Source organism: Thamnophis elegans, chromosome 2 (assembly GCF_009769535.1).
Source record: "Thamnophis elegans isolate rThaEle1 chromosome 2, rThaEle1.pri, whole genome shotgun sequence".
Lineage (NCBI taxonomy): Eukaryota > Metazoa > Chordata > Lepidosauria > Squamata > Colubridae > Thamnophis > Thamnophis elegans.
In genome coordinates, this window is record NC_045542.1 from 20,371,332 (window position 1) to 20,384,525 (window position 13,194).

At 39.5% G+C, this 13,194-nt stretch overlaps 1 protein-coding gene across 1 annotated transcript in view; it reads left to right on the forward strand.

The window, feature by feature from the left end:
* Nucleotides 1-11,671, forward strand: part of GALNT6 (polypeptide N-acetylgalactosaminyltransferase 6) — a 74,334-nt gene extending 62,663 nt beyond the window's left edge. Inside the window, exons 7-11 of the mRNA XM_032208499.1 lie at nt 3,666-3,866; nt 4,783-4,914; nt 5,850-5,951; nt 8,209-8,361; nt 9,742-11,671. Of these exons, the coding sequence (XP_032064390.1) occupies nt 3,666-3,866; nt 4,783-4,914; nt 5,850-5,951; nt 8,209-8,361; nt 9,742-9,855 (702 nt within the window). The 3' untranslated portion in view covers nt 9,856-11,671. The remainder of the gene's footprint in view (nt 1-3,665; nt 3,867-4,782; nt 4,915-5,849; nt 5,952-8,208; nt 8,362-9,741) is intronic.
* Nucleotides 11,672-13,194: the final 1,523 nt, after the last annotated feature.

A 13,194-nucleotide genomic window follows, 5' to 3' on the forward strand; every position in this document is an offset into this window, starting at 1 on the left:
GAAAAAGCCACCGAAAATCAGATGGTCAAGATCTTGTGGGATTTCCGTATACAAACGGACAAAATACTGGTGCATAATACACCAGACATCACACTGGTGGAGAAAAATAAGGTCACAATCATAGACATCGCAATACCAGGTGATAGCAGGGTCGCCGAGAAAGAACATGAAAAAAATTGCAAAATACCAGGACTTAAAAATCGAAATTCAACGACTATGGCACAAACCAGCAGTGGTAATTCCAGTGGTAATTGGCACACTGGGTGCTATTCCAAAAGCACTGGAATTACATTTAAAACAGTTAAAAATTGACAAAATCACCATCAGTCAAATGCAAAAAGCCGCACTGCTTGGATCTGCACGCATATTACGAAAATACGTTACGACGTCCTAGGCCCCTGGGTGGGGCCCGACTAGTAACCAATGCCAAATCCGGTGAAACAACTGGCCGCTGTGATACAATTGAGTAATAATAATAATAATAATAATAATAATAATAATAATAATAATAATACTTGGATCATAAAATGCTTAGAAACAACTGGCATTAGCAAAAATATTACATCCTTTACTGAAAAGGCAATGAAACAATGGAGAACTGAGTTGGCAGTAGGGAATGAAATCTACGGAATGGTTAATATCAAGCGAGGAATTTTCCAGGGTGATTCACTTTCACCTCTTCTCTTCATCATTGCAATGATCCCACTATCAGTAATCTTAAAAAAAATGAAATTAGGCTACCAAACAGCCAAAGAAGCTGAAAAAATTTCGCATTTACTATATATGGATGATTTGAAACTCTATGGAAAGTCAGAAGTAGAAATCCAATCATTGACAAACACAGTCCGAATATTCAGCACCGATATTTCAATGCAGTTTGGCATGGAAAAATGTGCCACTGTATCCATAAAAAGAGGCAAAATCACTGCATGTGAGGGAATTGAAATGCCCAATGGCCAACTAATTAAATGCAACGAAAATGAAGCCTACAAATACTTAGGCATTCTGCAGTTGGATAATATCAAGCATGGAGAAGTAAAAACTATTGTCAGGCGAGAGTACACCAACAGAGTTAGGAAAATTTTGAAATCTAAATTGAATGGTGGAAATACAATCAAGGCCATAAATACCTGGGCAATACCAGTTATAAAATATACAGCTGGTATAGGTAACTGGACACAAGCTGATTAGGACATTTTGGACCGAAAAACCAGGAAACTAATGACAATGCACTACAGTTTACATCCACGTGGTGATACTGATAGACTATATCTGCCCCGAAAATCAGGTGGCAGAGGATTATTACAAGTGAAGCAAACAGTTGAAGAAGAAAAACATGCACTGGCTGATTATTTAAAAGAAAGTCAAGAACATCTATTAATCGAAGTAAAGAACAAAAATCTACTGAAGGCCCAACAGACGAAACAAGAATACAGAAAAGATGTGATAAAATCAAGAATGGAGAGTTGGCAGAACAAAGCACTGCATGGCCAATTTCTGGAAAAAAATAAAAGATAAAGTGGACAGTGAACAAACTTGGTTATGGTTAACAACAGGTACATTAAAGAAAGAAACAGAGTCACTAATCCTGGCTGCGCAAGAACAAGCTATCCGCACAAATGCCATTAAGGCCAAAATCGAAAAATCTTCTGATGATGCCAAATGCAGACTTTGCAAAGAAGCTGATGAAACTGTTGATCACATACTCAGCTGCTGTAAAAAAAATTGCGCAGACTGATTATAAATTGCGGCACAATTCAGTAGCACAAATGATCCATTGGAATTTGTGCAAAAATTATAATATTAAAACAGCAACAAACTGGTGGGAACATCAGCCTGAAAAAGTCACCGAAAATCAGATGGTCAAGATCTTGTGGGATTTCTGTATACAAACGGACAAAATACTGGCGCATAATACACCAGACATCACACTGGTTGAGAAAAATAAGGTCACAATCATAGACATCGCAATACCAGGTGATAGCAGGGTCGCCGAGAAGGAACATGAAAAAATCGCAAGATACCAGGACTTAAAAATCGAAATTCAACGACTATGGCACAAACCAGCAGTGATAATTCCAGTGGTAATTGGCACACTGGGTGCTATTCCAAAAGCACTGGAATTACATTTAAAACAGTTAAAAATTGACAAAATCACCATCAGTCAAATGCAAAAAGCCGCACTGCTTGGATCTGCACGCATATTACGAAAATACGTTACGACGTCCTAGGCCCCTGGGTGGGGCCCGACTAGTAACCAATGCCAAATCCGGCGAAACAACTGGCCGCTGTGATACAATTGTATAATAATAATAATAATAATAATAATAATAATAATAATAATAATAATAATAATACTACAAAGGAAACCCTAGCAGTGAACATGTTTTGCAAGACCAAGAATGGCAGAGAACTGGCAAGAACCAGAGTCCTTAAGCATGAATGTAATCTCAAGGCACAAACATGTACTTGCCTCCCAAGCCTTGCTTGTGGCCTTGTTCAAAATTGCTACCAAGTTGCTTCAATGTGTCAGAGGTGAAATTATTTATTAAACGTTTAGTGTATACCTGAATTCCTACATGTATTACCGAAGTGGTATTCAGCAGATTCTGACCAGTTCTGGAGAACCAGTAACGGAAATTTTGAGTAATTTGGAGAACCAGTAAATACCACCTCTTACTGGCCTCGCCCCCATCTATTCGCTGCCTCCCGAGTCCCAGATGATCGGGAGGGAATGGGGATTTTACAATATCCTTCCCCTGCACACCCACCAAGCCATGCCATGCCCACCAAGCCACGGCCATAGAACTGGTAGTAAAAAAATTTGAATCCCGCCACTGATGTATCATTAATTAAATGACATAACATTAGATTTTTGTCCTGGTCTTCAAGGGCTAAGAATGGCTCCCAGATGGAAAATATTACATGTTTTGTTTATCAACATAGTATTACCAGTTTTTATCCAATCCAGTTGCAGCTTGAGTAAATCTTTAACTAAAGCCACCTCTCTGAGATGAAGATTCTTTAGAGAGTGGTCCATTCTGGGATTATAACCAGTCTCAGGTTTTGGTCAGAGGAAATTGGGGCATTGCACTTCCTCAGACTTGAATGCTATTGATCTTCGGAGTCCCTTAGTTTTCTGGTGCAGTTTACCTTTTAAAAGGACCACTCTCTTTTAAAGGAGGGAAACAACTGGTATCAAACTTGAAAGATATAGATATTTTCTCCTTAAGATATTGCCTGCAAACACAAAGTTGCCACCCCATCCTCCTAAGAAGATGCTCTTTCATGGTGGCATGGTGGATAGAATGGCAGTATTTCCTGCCCACTGCCAGGAGTTTGATCCTGATCAGCTCAAGGTTGACTCCGCCTTCCATCCTTCTGAGGTGGGTAAAATAAGGAACCAGATTGTTGGGGGCAATAGGCTGACTCTGTAAACCACTTAGAGAGGGCTGTAAAGCACTGTGAAGCACTGTACAAGTGCTGTTGCTACTTGATGGCTGCTTCTGTCCTGAAGGGGCCTGATTTTAGGCAGCTGGAATCTAATTTGGATTTCTGTTTTAAAGAGAAAAGGATATGTGAGTTTCCTTTACCTGACTGCAACATTCAGTGTATCAGTTTGTAGTTTTCTCATGGTTTGAATGGTATTCTTCTCCTCTGCCCAGGTTTGGCAGTGTGGAGGCCAGCTGGAGATTATTCCCTGCTCCGTAGTTGGCCATGTGTTCCGTTCCAAGAGTCCACACACCTTCCCCAAAGGGACTCAAGTCATTTCTAGGAATCAAGTGCGCTTGGCAGAAGTCTGGATGGATGACTATAAGGAAATCTTCTACAGAAGGAACCAGCAGGCTTCCCAGATGGCCAGAGAGGTATGAAGTACTTTCCTTAAGAATTATTTCCCTTAATGTACAAAATCTATAAGTCTTGTCTTTAAATTCTAAATATTTGATTTAATTGATTCTGTTTCCTTTAAATAAAGGCAAATGTCAGGGTTCCAAATAACACCCCCAACCAAATAAGACTCAGAGGCTTGAAGTCCCATTTTATTAGCGATGTCATATTGGCACATCTGGGAAAACTTGAATCTGCAAGCTTCCAGGTTTTCCCCACCCAAAAGAAAGTCCAAGCACCTACCCAGCACCCACATGTCCATCACATGGTCCAATCAAAGCACCGTTCCAACTGGAGATGCCTCCCAGTCACACCTCTCCAGGTGCAGGGCAGGATGTCCTTGACTCTCTGAGAAAGGAATGTCATTATGGCTATATATCTCTCCAACCATACAATCCCGCCTCCCAGTTTCCCATAGACTAAATTTGGCAGGCCTGAAGATCCAATGCCCATGATGGCTTCAAGGCCTGGCAGCCAGATTCTCCAGCATAGTTGCTGGGAACCTTACCAAAGGAAGATAAATATTAGAGCATTTTCCAATCATTATTTCAATGACTTAGACATCCTGAGGTGGCCTCATTTCTATAACTGGAGTGACTGGCAAGAGATTTGATACAAAAACAGATCCATTGATAGATTATAAAATGGAGCTGTGGATTTATCCTCCAGGATCTACTGAAGGAAAGAAATTTGGAGGATCTCAGGGTTAAAATGTTCCATATCTGAATCTTAGAAATCAAATTCTAGCTGGAATTCTGTATCAGGTTTAATCCATGGATTAAATAAATTAAAGAATAAAGACACTTTAGTTATTCTAGTAAACAAACTGAAAATGGCTCTTTTGTCTGCTTTATGTGATTCTTTTTAAACATGCACATGTTATGGCTTTATTAGAAAACATATGGAGACCTCAGTGAGCGACTGCAGCTGAAGGAACAGTTACACTGCAAAAATTTCACTTGGTATCTACAAACTGTTTATCCTGAAATCTTCATTCCAGATCTTACTCCAGCTTTCTATGGAGCGGTAAGTGAAAATTGTCAAGATAACCTATAGAAATAACAGTGTGTCTGAATGAATAAAATCACTACAATTATGTGGGCTTCTAGCAATATCAGAAGGGACATGGTGGCTCAGTGGCTAAGACGCTGAGCTTGTCGATCAGAAGGTCGGCAGTTCAGCGGTTCAAATCCCTAGCGCCACGTAACGGAGTGAGCTCTTGTTACTTGTCCCAGCTTCTGCCAACCTAGCAGTTCAAAAGCATGTAAAAATGCAAGTAGAAAAATAGGAACCACCTTTGGTGGAAAGGTAACAGCATTCCGTGCCCCTTCGGCATTTAGTCATGCCGGCTACATGACTACGGAAACATCTTCGGACAGAACTGCCTCTTTGGCTTTGAAACGGAAATGAGCACCACACCCTAGAGTCGGGAATAACTAGCACATATGTGCGAGGGGAACCTTTACCTTTATCTAGCAATTTCAAACAAACTGAAGTAAAAAAGAAAATTAGAAGTGAATACATCAAGAGAATGAAGGAGATCTTAAAGTCTAAAGTTGTGGGAGAATTGCAAACCAATTTTGGGGAACTAAAACTGATATATTCATATGGGGGATATCATAAATTAACTCTCAAACTTACTTACAGCTGATTGAAAGACCTGAGGAAACAAATTATCTTTATTTGGCTCTGCATTTCCCATTCAAACTGTCTTGCCATTGGCTCATTACTTGAATGTTCATAAATATTGTAATTTCTGAAAGGATTTATTAATTGACTCTTGTTGGTGTGAGATACTTAGAGGCAATTGAGCTCAGAAGGGAGATAAAAGAGTACATACGTTTAGAAAAAGAATGCAACAAAAAAAACACTCTTCTATAAGCTGTTAAGATAAAACCCGAAGCTTTGTATGGATATTCTGTTAATATGCTCCTAATTTTATTAAATCTATTCCACTACAGATTAGAAATGAAGGTGCCCAGCAGTGCCTGGATGTTGGAGAAAACAATCATGGTGGAAAACCTTTAATTTTGTATCCCTGTCATGGAATGGGAGGCAACCAGGTACGGGCTTTGTGAAAATGTACCCATACTTATCTCTGTTCCTGCAAACATTGAAGCCAGATTATATCTATCAAATGAGGGAGGAAAGAATCTTTGCTGAAATTAGAATGACTGCAGGAAGCGAAAGTATTCCATGCTTTTATGGAGAAAGTATTAAAACATAGATTAAATACCAGGGGTGAAATGCAGCAGGTTCTGACAGGTCCTGGAGAACCGGTAGCGGAAACTTTGAGTAGTTCGGAGAACTGGCAAATCCCACTTCTGGCTGGCCCCAGAATGGGGTGGGAATGGGGATTTTGCAGTATCCTTCCCCTGCTACGCCCGCCAAACCACGCCCACCAAGCCACATCACACCCACCAAGCCACGCCCATAGAACCGGTAGTAAAAAAAAATTGAATTTCACCACTGATTAATACTATAACTGGAACATAAGCGGAATGAAAAATAGATGTAAAGAAGCATAATGTTGAAGCTGCTTGGAAAAATGAAGAAATGATTGTGCTGCAAAGAGCCATGGAAGTACTGGAAGTTACGGTAATAGGAAATATTAAAATTTATGAGGTAGAAGTTGCTATGAATGAATGGCGGTTGTAAAAATGTGGATGAGAGATTATATACCGCAAAAAAAGATTATTTCTAAGAACAATGACAATAAGCTGCAGCTAAGATTAAAAGAGCAGATGAAACGCAAACAGATATGGTGAAAATAAAATTGTTTCAGAAGAGGACTAAATAATGAATATTCAGCAGAGTAAATGAAGTTTCAGCTAAAGGGAAGAAAGTATTTTGGCTGAGACTGAAGCAAGGGAATGTTATTTTAGAGATTTATTTTTTAAAAAAAAAAGAAGTTTAAAATAGAATAATAAAAGATAATAACAAAGTATTATCTTTAGAAAGATTGTGAGAGAGACATGGACAGAGAGAGAAAAGAAAGTATTAAAAAATCCTCCTGGCAGGTATAAACAATGTCATGATCTCTTCACCTCTGCTTAGCTAACAAATATACAACTCTTCATCCGATAACCCATCTCTTAACATTTGGCAAATCAAGAAGTAATGTCTTTTTCAAGCCAATTGCCAGTAAAGATCTAAACCTCTGGGATTTTAACACTAAGATATATATATATATCTTAGTGTTAAAATCCCAGAGGTTTAGATCTTTACTGGCAATTGGCTTGAAAAAGACTTTTATTTCTCCACATTCCATATCTCAGTCATAACAAAATCTCATTTCCCTATATCATAATGTAAACAAAATTAAAAAAAAACAAATTTAACATGACAAAGAGACCATTTCTCCTTTATAAAAGACAAGCTCCCATACACAATTTATCAACATCCTGTTCAGATATGCATGTCATATCTCCACTATAAACTATAAAAACACCCACATTTCAAAACAGAAAGTAATCCCATTATCCTAATATAAATAAAAGATTAAAATATAACATAACAGTGAGAAATAATTTCTCTCTTAAAAAGACAAGTTCTTCAAACTTTCTTAGTTTAAATTTAAAAAATCAGTTAAATGCAAGGCCATTTTATGTAGTATAAAGTTAGGAGGGAGGAAGCTTTTACATCATAATAAATGTAACTTAAACCAGCATAACATATTTTTCCAATTAAGTTATCAGTAAATCCAGAAAGAGCCACCAACATGTCCCATTTTATCCCTCGTTGAATAAACCAATTTAGTAATCCTTTTTCTTTTATACAGGGCAGTCTTTTTCTGTAATCCATTCAGATGGTTGTTGATCCACGTTATAAATTTTTTACCTCTCTCACTGAGTTATAAATCCAACAAAAGGACATGTCTATCCGTTTTTGGGGACTCGGGAGGCATTCTTCATTTTTAAAACCTTATCTAGTTTTTCCTTTGCATCTGATGACAAATTTTATGCAGAGTCTCATTCATATTTTCCTCAAATAAATTTTGCTGCATATTTTATTCTCTAACATCTTTGTTTAGGAACAAACTTCCCAAGAGGCACAACATAGACAACATGATTGAATCAAATTCATGAGGCCGGTCACTCTGTGCTTCCTTAAAGATGTCCCTAAACACCATTTTAAATTTCTTGTCTTATTATGTCTTCAATCTCAAAAACATTTTTTCCTACAATCCTATATTATGTAAAAAATAATTTAAATATCTTAATATTCAAAGTATAAGAACTCCAATATTTAGCCAACCATTCTGGTTGATTTTCATCTAGTCTCCCATCTCCTTTCTTTCGCTCTCTGTTTCTCTTTTAGTATTTTGAATACACATCCCAGCGAGATCTGCGGCACAACATTGGCAAGCAGCTCTGCCTTCGAGCCAAGAAGGGGGCTGTTGAGTTGGGAGACTGTCACTATACAGGGAAACACTCCCGAGTGCCAGAAAATGAAGAATGGGAATTGACGCATGTGAGTTTAATCTGAACTTTACACACAAATATGCTCTTCTTTAAGTCATCTCTTTCCAGGATCAGCTGTTCAGTTCTCATTTTGTAGCTGTGGGAGTTAAATGAAGTTTCAAAACTATGTAAAGAAATAGTTCATACGTACTTAAATGTTTCTGAAAGCTTATGAATCTCCTCTTTCCTTCTCCAAAGTCAGTGGAAAGACTTTTCAGAAAGAGATAAATTTTCACAAAAGAGGCTGTTTGGTTAAACCCTCCAGATGTCAACCAGCGTTGGCAGTTCAAATAATATCACAGAGGGTTAAGAAGCGGAAGTCTAATTCCATCTTCAAATATCATGATTTTATCAGTGCTGGGAGTGATATACGTATTTTCGCCTATATCTGCACATTAAAAATTGCTTATTCCCCTGCACTTGCCGATGAGAAAAGTTGTCCTTTTCTCTTTGCTACCTACTACACAGGAAGTGGTTTGAGTGTGCTCCAGGTTGTGATGTTGCATCAGCAAATGTGGCTGTTACTAGCTTTGATTGCACCACTTTCCTCAAAGGGTAGGCAGGGCATAGGTTGACTAAATGGGAGCCACACTAGAAGGTCCTTCAGGTGGAAGCATGGCCAGTGTGCCCTTTTGTGTACAGCATGGGGGTCAAATGTGCAGCATCACCGTGACCCGTCAAAACCTCGCTCGACTAAGCCACGCCTGATTAAACCGCGTCGCTGACGTCATCAACAGGGCGACAACAGCAAGCGTGGAGAAAGAAGGGCGCTTTAAATAGCGCTTTGAAAGCAAGCCGATTCAACTTAAGGTAAGGGTTAGCTTTAGGGTTAGCTTTAGGGTTAGGGTTAGGTTAAGGGTTAGGGTTAGGGTTAGGGTTAGGGTTAGGTTAAGGGTTAGGGTTAGGTTTAGGGTTAGGTTAAGGGTTAGGATTAGGTTTAGGTTTAGGGGGGTTAGGTTTAGGTTTAGGGGTTAATTTTAGGTTTAGGGTTTACAGCGTGCTTCTGTCTCCGTGCTGTTGTCGCCCTGTTGATGATGTCAGCGACGCGGTTTAGTCGGGTGCGGTTTAGTCGAGCGCAGTTTTGTGGTGGAACCCAGCATCACATAGCTGTCACATGACATATTGCAACGTTTTTCCCCTTCACGGAGCTGGGGTTGGCATGACCAGCATGTGACACATTCGGCGCACAGGCTACCGGTTTGACGCCCCTGGTGTGGAGCATCTTCTTGGCTTAATAGAACCTCTAGCTGTAGAATTTCCCCCCAAGAAACAACAAAAAAGATATTCAAATTCTACTCCCAGAATTCTTAGCCAGCTTAGCCAGTGGAGTCTTTGATTATGTTTTCTCTCAACAGTGTGCCTTATGTTTTTTGGTGTGTTTTTTTTTTAGGATCACCTGCTTAAGAATGTAGCAATTAACTGGTGTTTGTCTGCAAGAGGTGAGCATCCATCCATGGCTCCCTGCAACACTGCAGATGCTCATCAGATTTGGCACTTCAGCTAAAGCAGTCCAAGAAAAAGACCAAAGCAGCTCTGGAATGCATCTCCTGTCAAAGCTCCCATTCTTCTGAACTTGCTTTCTAGCAACAGAGGGTATATTTCAGGAAATGAGAGGGGGAACCAAGTTGCTGCATAACCCAAAATTTGCCTGTAACACTCTTGTGCCTTTTGCAATAAGGTCAAAACAGCCAACATTGGTATATCAGTTTATTTGGGCTTTCTTGATAAAAATAATAATTACAAGCTGGTATGTTTGCTCTTTAGAATACTAGATGGATTATCAGAGTTCCAGACTCTGAGAGGCAAACTATGCTATATGGCTGTAGAGAAAAAATGGCCATCAGCCAGATGTGGACTCATACATTTCCCTAAGTTGTACGTTGTGAATATTATAGGAAGTAGTGCTTTGAGGTTCCGTCCTAAGGAATAAATTGTCTGTGTATAGTTAGAGAATAATTGGATGCCAAAGATAATGACTTTACTCTGTTACGTAGAAAACACGGCTTCTGACAATACTGAGCATTGGGAGGAGAAATCTCCGTAATTCTAATGCTTTCTCAGATGTCTCAAAGGTCTTTGCACTGACATGCAGGTGAGCAGCAAGTAAACCTCTGCTTCCGAAGGCTCAGTGCAGCCACCTGCAATTAAAATAGCAAATGCTGGCCTGCAGTATTGTTGTGTGACTGAAATCCTAGCCCTTTTGCACAGGCCATGGGCCGTGTTTTACCTCAAGCTTCGGAATCTTTGCCAGCATGCTGCAGGTAGCAGCTGATGATTCTGTGGAAGAATTAAAACTGTGTCCTCTAGCTGTTCAGTTTGTTCTCTTCAGAGCTGTTCGGTCCTCTCTCAGGAAATTGAAGAGAAGGAATCCCTTCCCCATATCTGAGCTTGATGTGCCTTTTAATTCTCCTAATAACCCCTGCGGTCTCGGCCTTCAGAAGGATGCAACTTGCTTCCATTCTTCATGGCCCCAGCCTGGCTTTCCCTAGACTGCACTGGTGTTAACATCCTGCAGTGGGAGATGGTATGTGGCTTGATTTCAGATACATCCCTAGCCTTAGTGGTACACTGCAATGCCAGGAATAAGGAAAGCTGCTAATGTGCCTTTAAAAAAACAAAACACTAGGAAGCAGGAAGCTGTCTCCCATGAGAAACCAGCTGCCAAATGAATTGCTTATTTACTTCAGTGGATGGAAGTTAAAGCAGTGCAAAACCCCAAATTTGTGTCTGTGTGTGTGTCTGTATATTTGTGTTTGCATTTTGTCGATGAGAAAATACCCACTAGGAAAGCAACTTGAGTAAAGTGATCATGGTTACTGCTAATCAAAGGGATCTGCTGGACCAAAAAATTGCCCTTATTATTTGTTTGTAATGTTTCTAAGAAAACATTCAGATGTACATTTCTTGAATTTTCTGAGATAAGGGAAACAAACAGCAGCTTTTTTATAACTGACAATGCTGGTAATACTTGTGACTTACTTATAAATAATTAGCATGTTCACCTTCAATGGAAGGTATAAGTCTAAAGGGAAAAATAGATTTTGGATTTTTGTAAGTACTGGGTATTTTATGAGCACACCACACTTTTAATCGCCGATTGGTTGACATTACAGATCAAAACCTATCTGCGTGATTCCATCTTTCCATTTTAAAAGGACAAGGCTGGTTTCCATACAATTCTTTTAGCATTTTCGAAGAACGGAGACAGGGTGAAAGGACTTAGATTTTGAATGCAGGAGCTAGCAGTAGAAGTTTTGGTTCATTTGCTGGAAATTTTTTCAGTTGAAACAAAGTCTTGCTCTGGTAATCTTGACTGGAAATAATAAAGCTGATAACTATTTTATGAGGAAATTCTGTGTTGGGTTCATTTTCTTTTCACTAATTCTGCATTTCTTTATAATTAATGTTAGATCACACTTCCCACCCAGCCCCATTCCTCAGTGACACCATTTCATTTAAAGGAGGTTGGTAGTCATATAAGCCATACCAGTAGTCCTCAATGTACGACCACAATCAAGCCCCAGATTTCTGTTGTTAAGCAAGGCAGTGAGTTTTACCCGGTTTTACAATATTTATTGCCACAGTTGTTAAGCGGCTCGCTGCAGTAGTTAGGTGAATCCTGTCATTGTTAAGTGAATCTGGCTTCCCCCATTGACTTTGTTTGGTTGAAGCCGGATGGGAAGGTTACAAATGTTGATCACATGACCCGGGGACAGTTCATTTGTCATAAATACATGACAGTTGCCAAGCGCCCGAATTTTGATCATGTGACCATGGGGATACTGCATTGGTCATAAGTGTGAAAAAACAGTTGTCACCTTATATCAATATTAATAAAAGAACTATGCCTTGGGTGCCTCTGGGAAAATGAAATGTTATGTGGAAATGATCTTGGGAGACAGAATGAAGAACAAGGTAGAGAAATACTTTCAGTCTTGCAAGTTTCTGTTAATAGAACCTTGCAATAAAGATAGAGCTAATACTCGTAGTTGTACTTCTTGCCTGGACTACACCTTGCAAGGCTGAGAGAAAAGGATAGCCTAGATAATAAATTTTTAGCTGTCTTTATATGTAACATGTTTTTGTGACCCGTCAAAACCGCGCTCGACTAAGCCACACCCGATTAAACCGCGTCGTTGATGTCATCAACAGGGTGACAACAGCCAACGCGGAGAAAGAAGGGCGCTTTAAATAGCGCTTTGAAAGCAAGCCGATTCAACTTAAGGTAAAGGTTAGGTTTAGGGTTAGATTTAGGGTTAGGTTTAGGGTTAGTTTTAGGGTTAGGTTTAGGGTTAGGTTAAGGGTTAGGGTTAGGTTTAGGTTTAGGGTTAGGTTAAGGGTTAGGATTAGGTTTAGGGTTAGGTTAAGGGTTAGTTTTAGGGTTAGGTTTAGGGTTAGGTTAAGGGTTAGGTTTAGGGTTAGGTTAAGGGTTAGGTTTAGGGTTAGGTTTAGGATTAGGTTTAGGGGGGTTAGGTTTAGGTTTAGGGGTTAATTTTAGGTTTAGGGTTTACAGCGTGTTTCTGTCTCCGCGCTGTTGTCGCCCTGTTGATGATGTCAGCGATGCGGTTTAGTCGGGCGCGGTTTAGTCGAGCGCGGTTTTGTGGTGGAACCACATGTTTTAGTTAAGTGTAATTTTGAAAGCACTGCAGCCAAAATGATACTGTGCATTCAAAAACGTTGTTTATTGGGTCATATTCATGGGCTACCAAGTGCTACAAAAGTAGGAAGCGACTCCTATTAATTGCCATAAACTGAACCTCTTTGCCTTAAGTACTTTGTTACTTCTGTTCCTTATTGGACAATATTTCTAAGTGACATTTTTGAAATTTGTGGAAAGATTCCA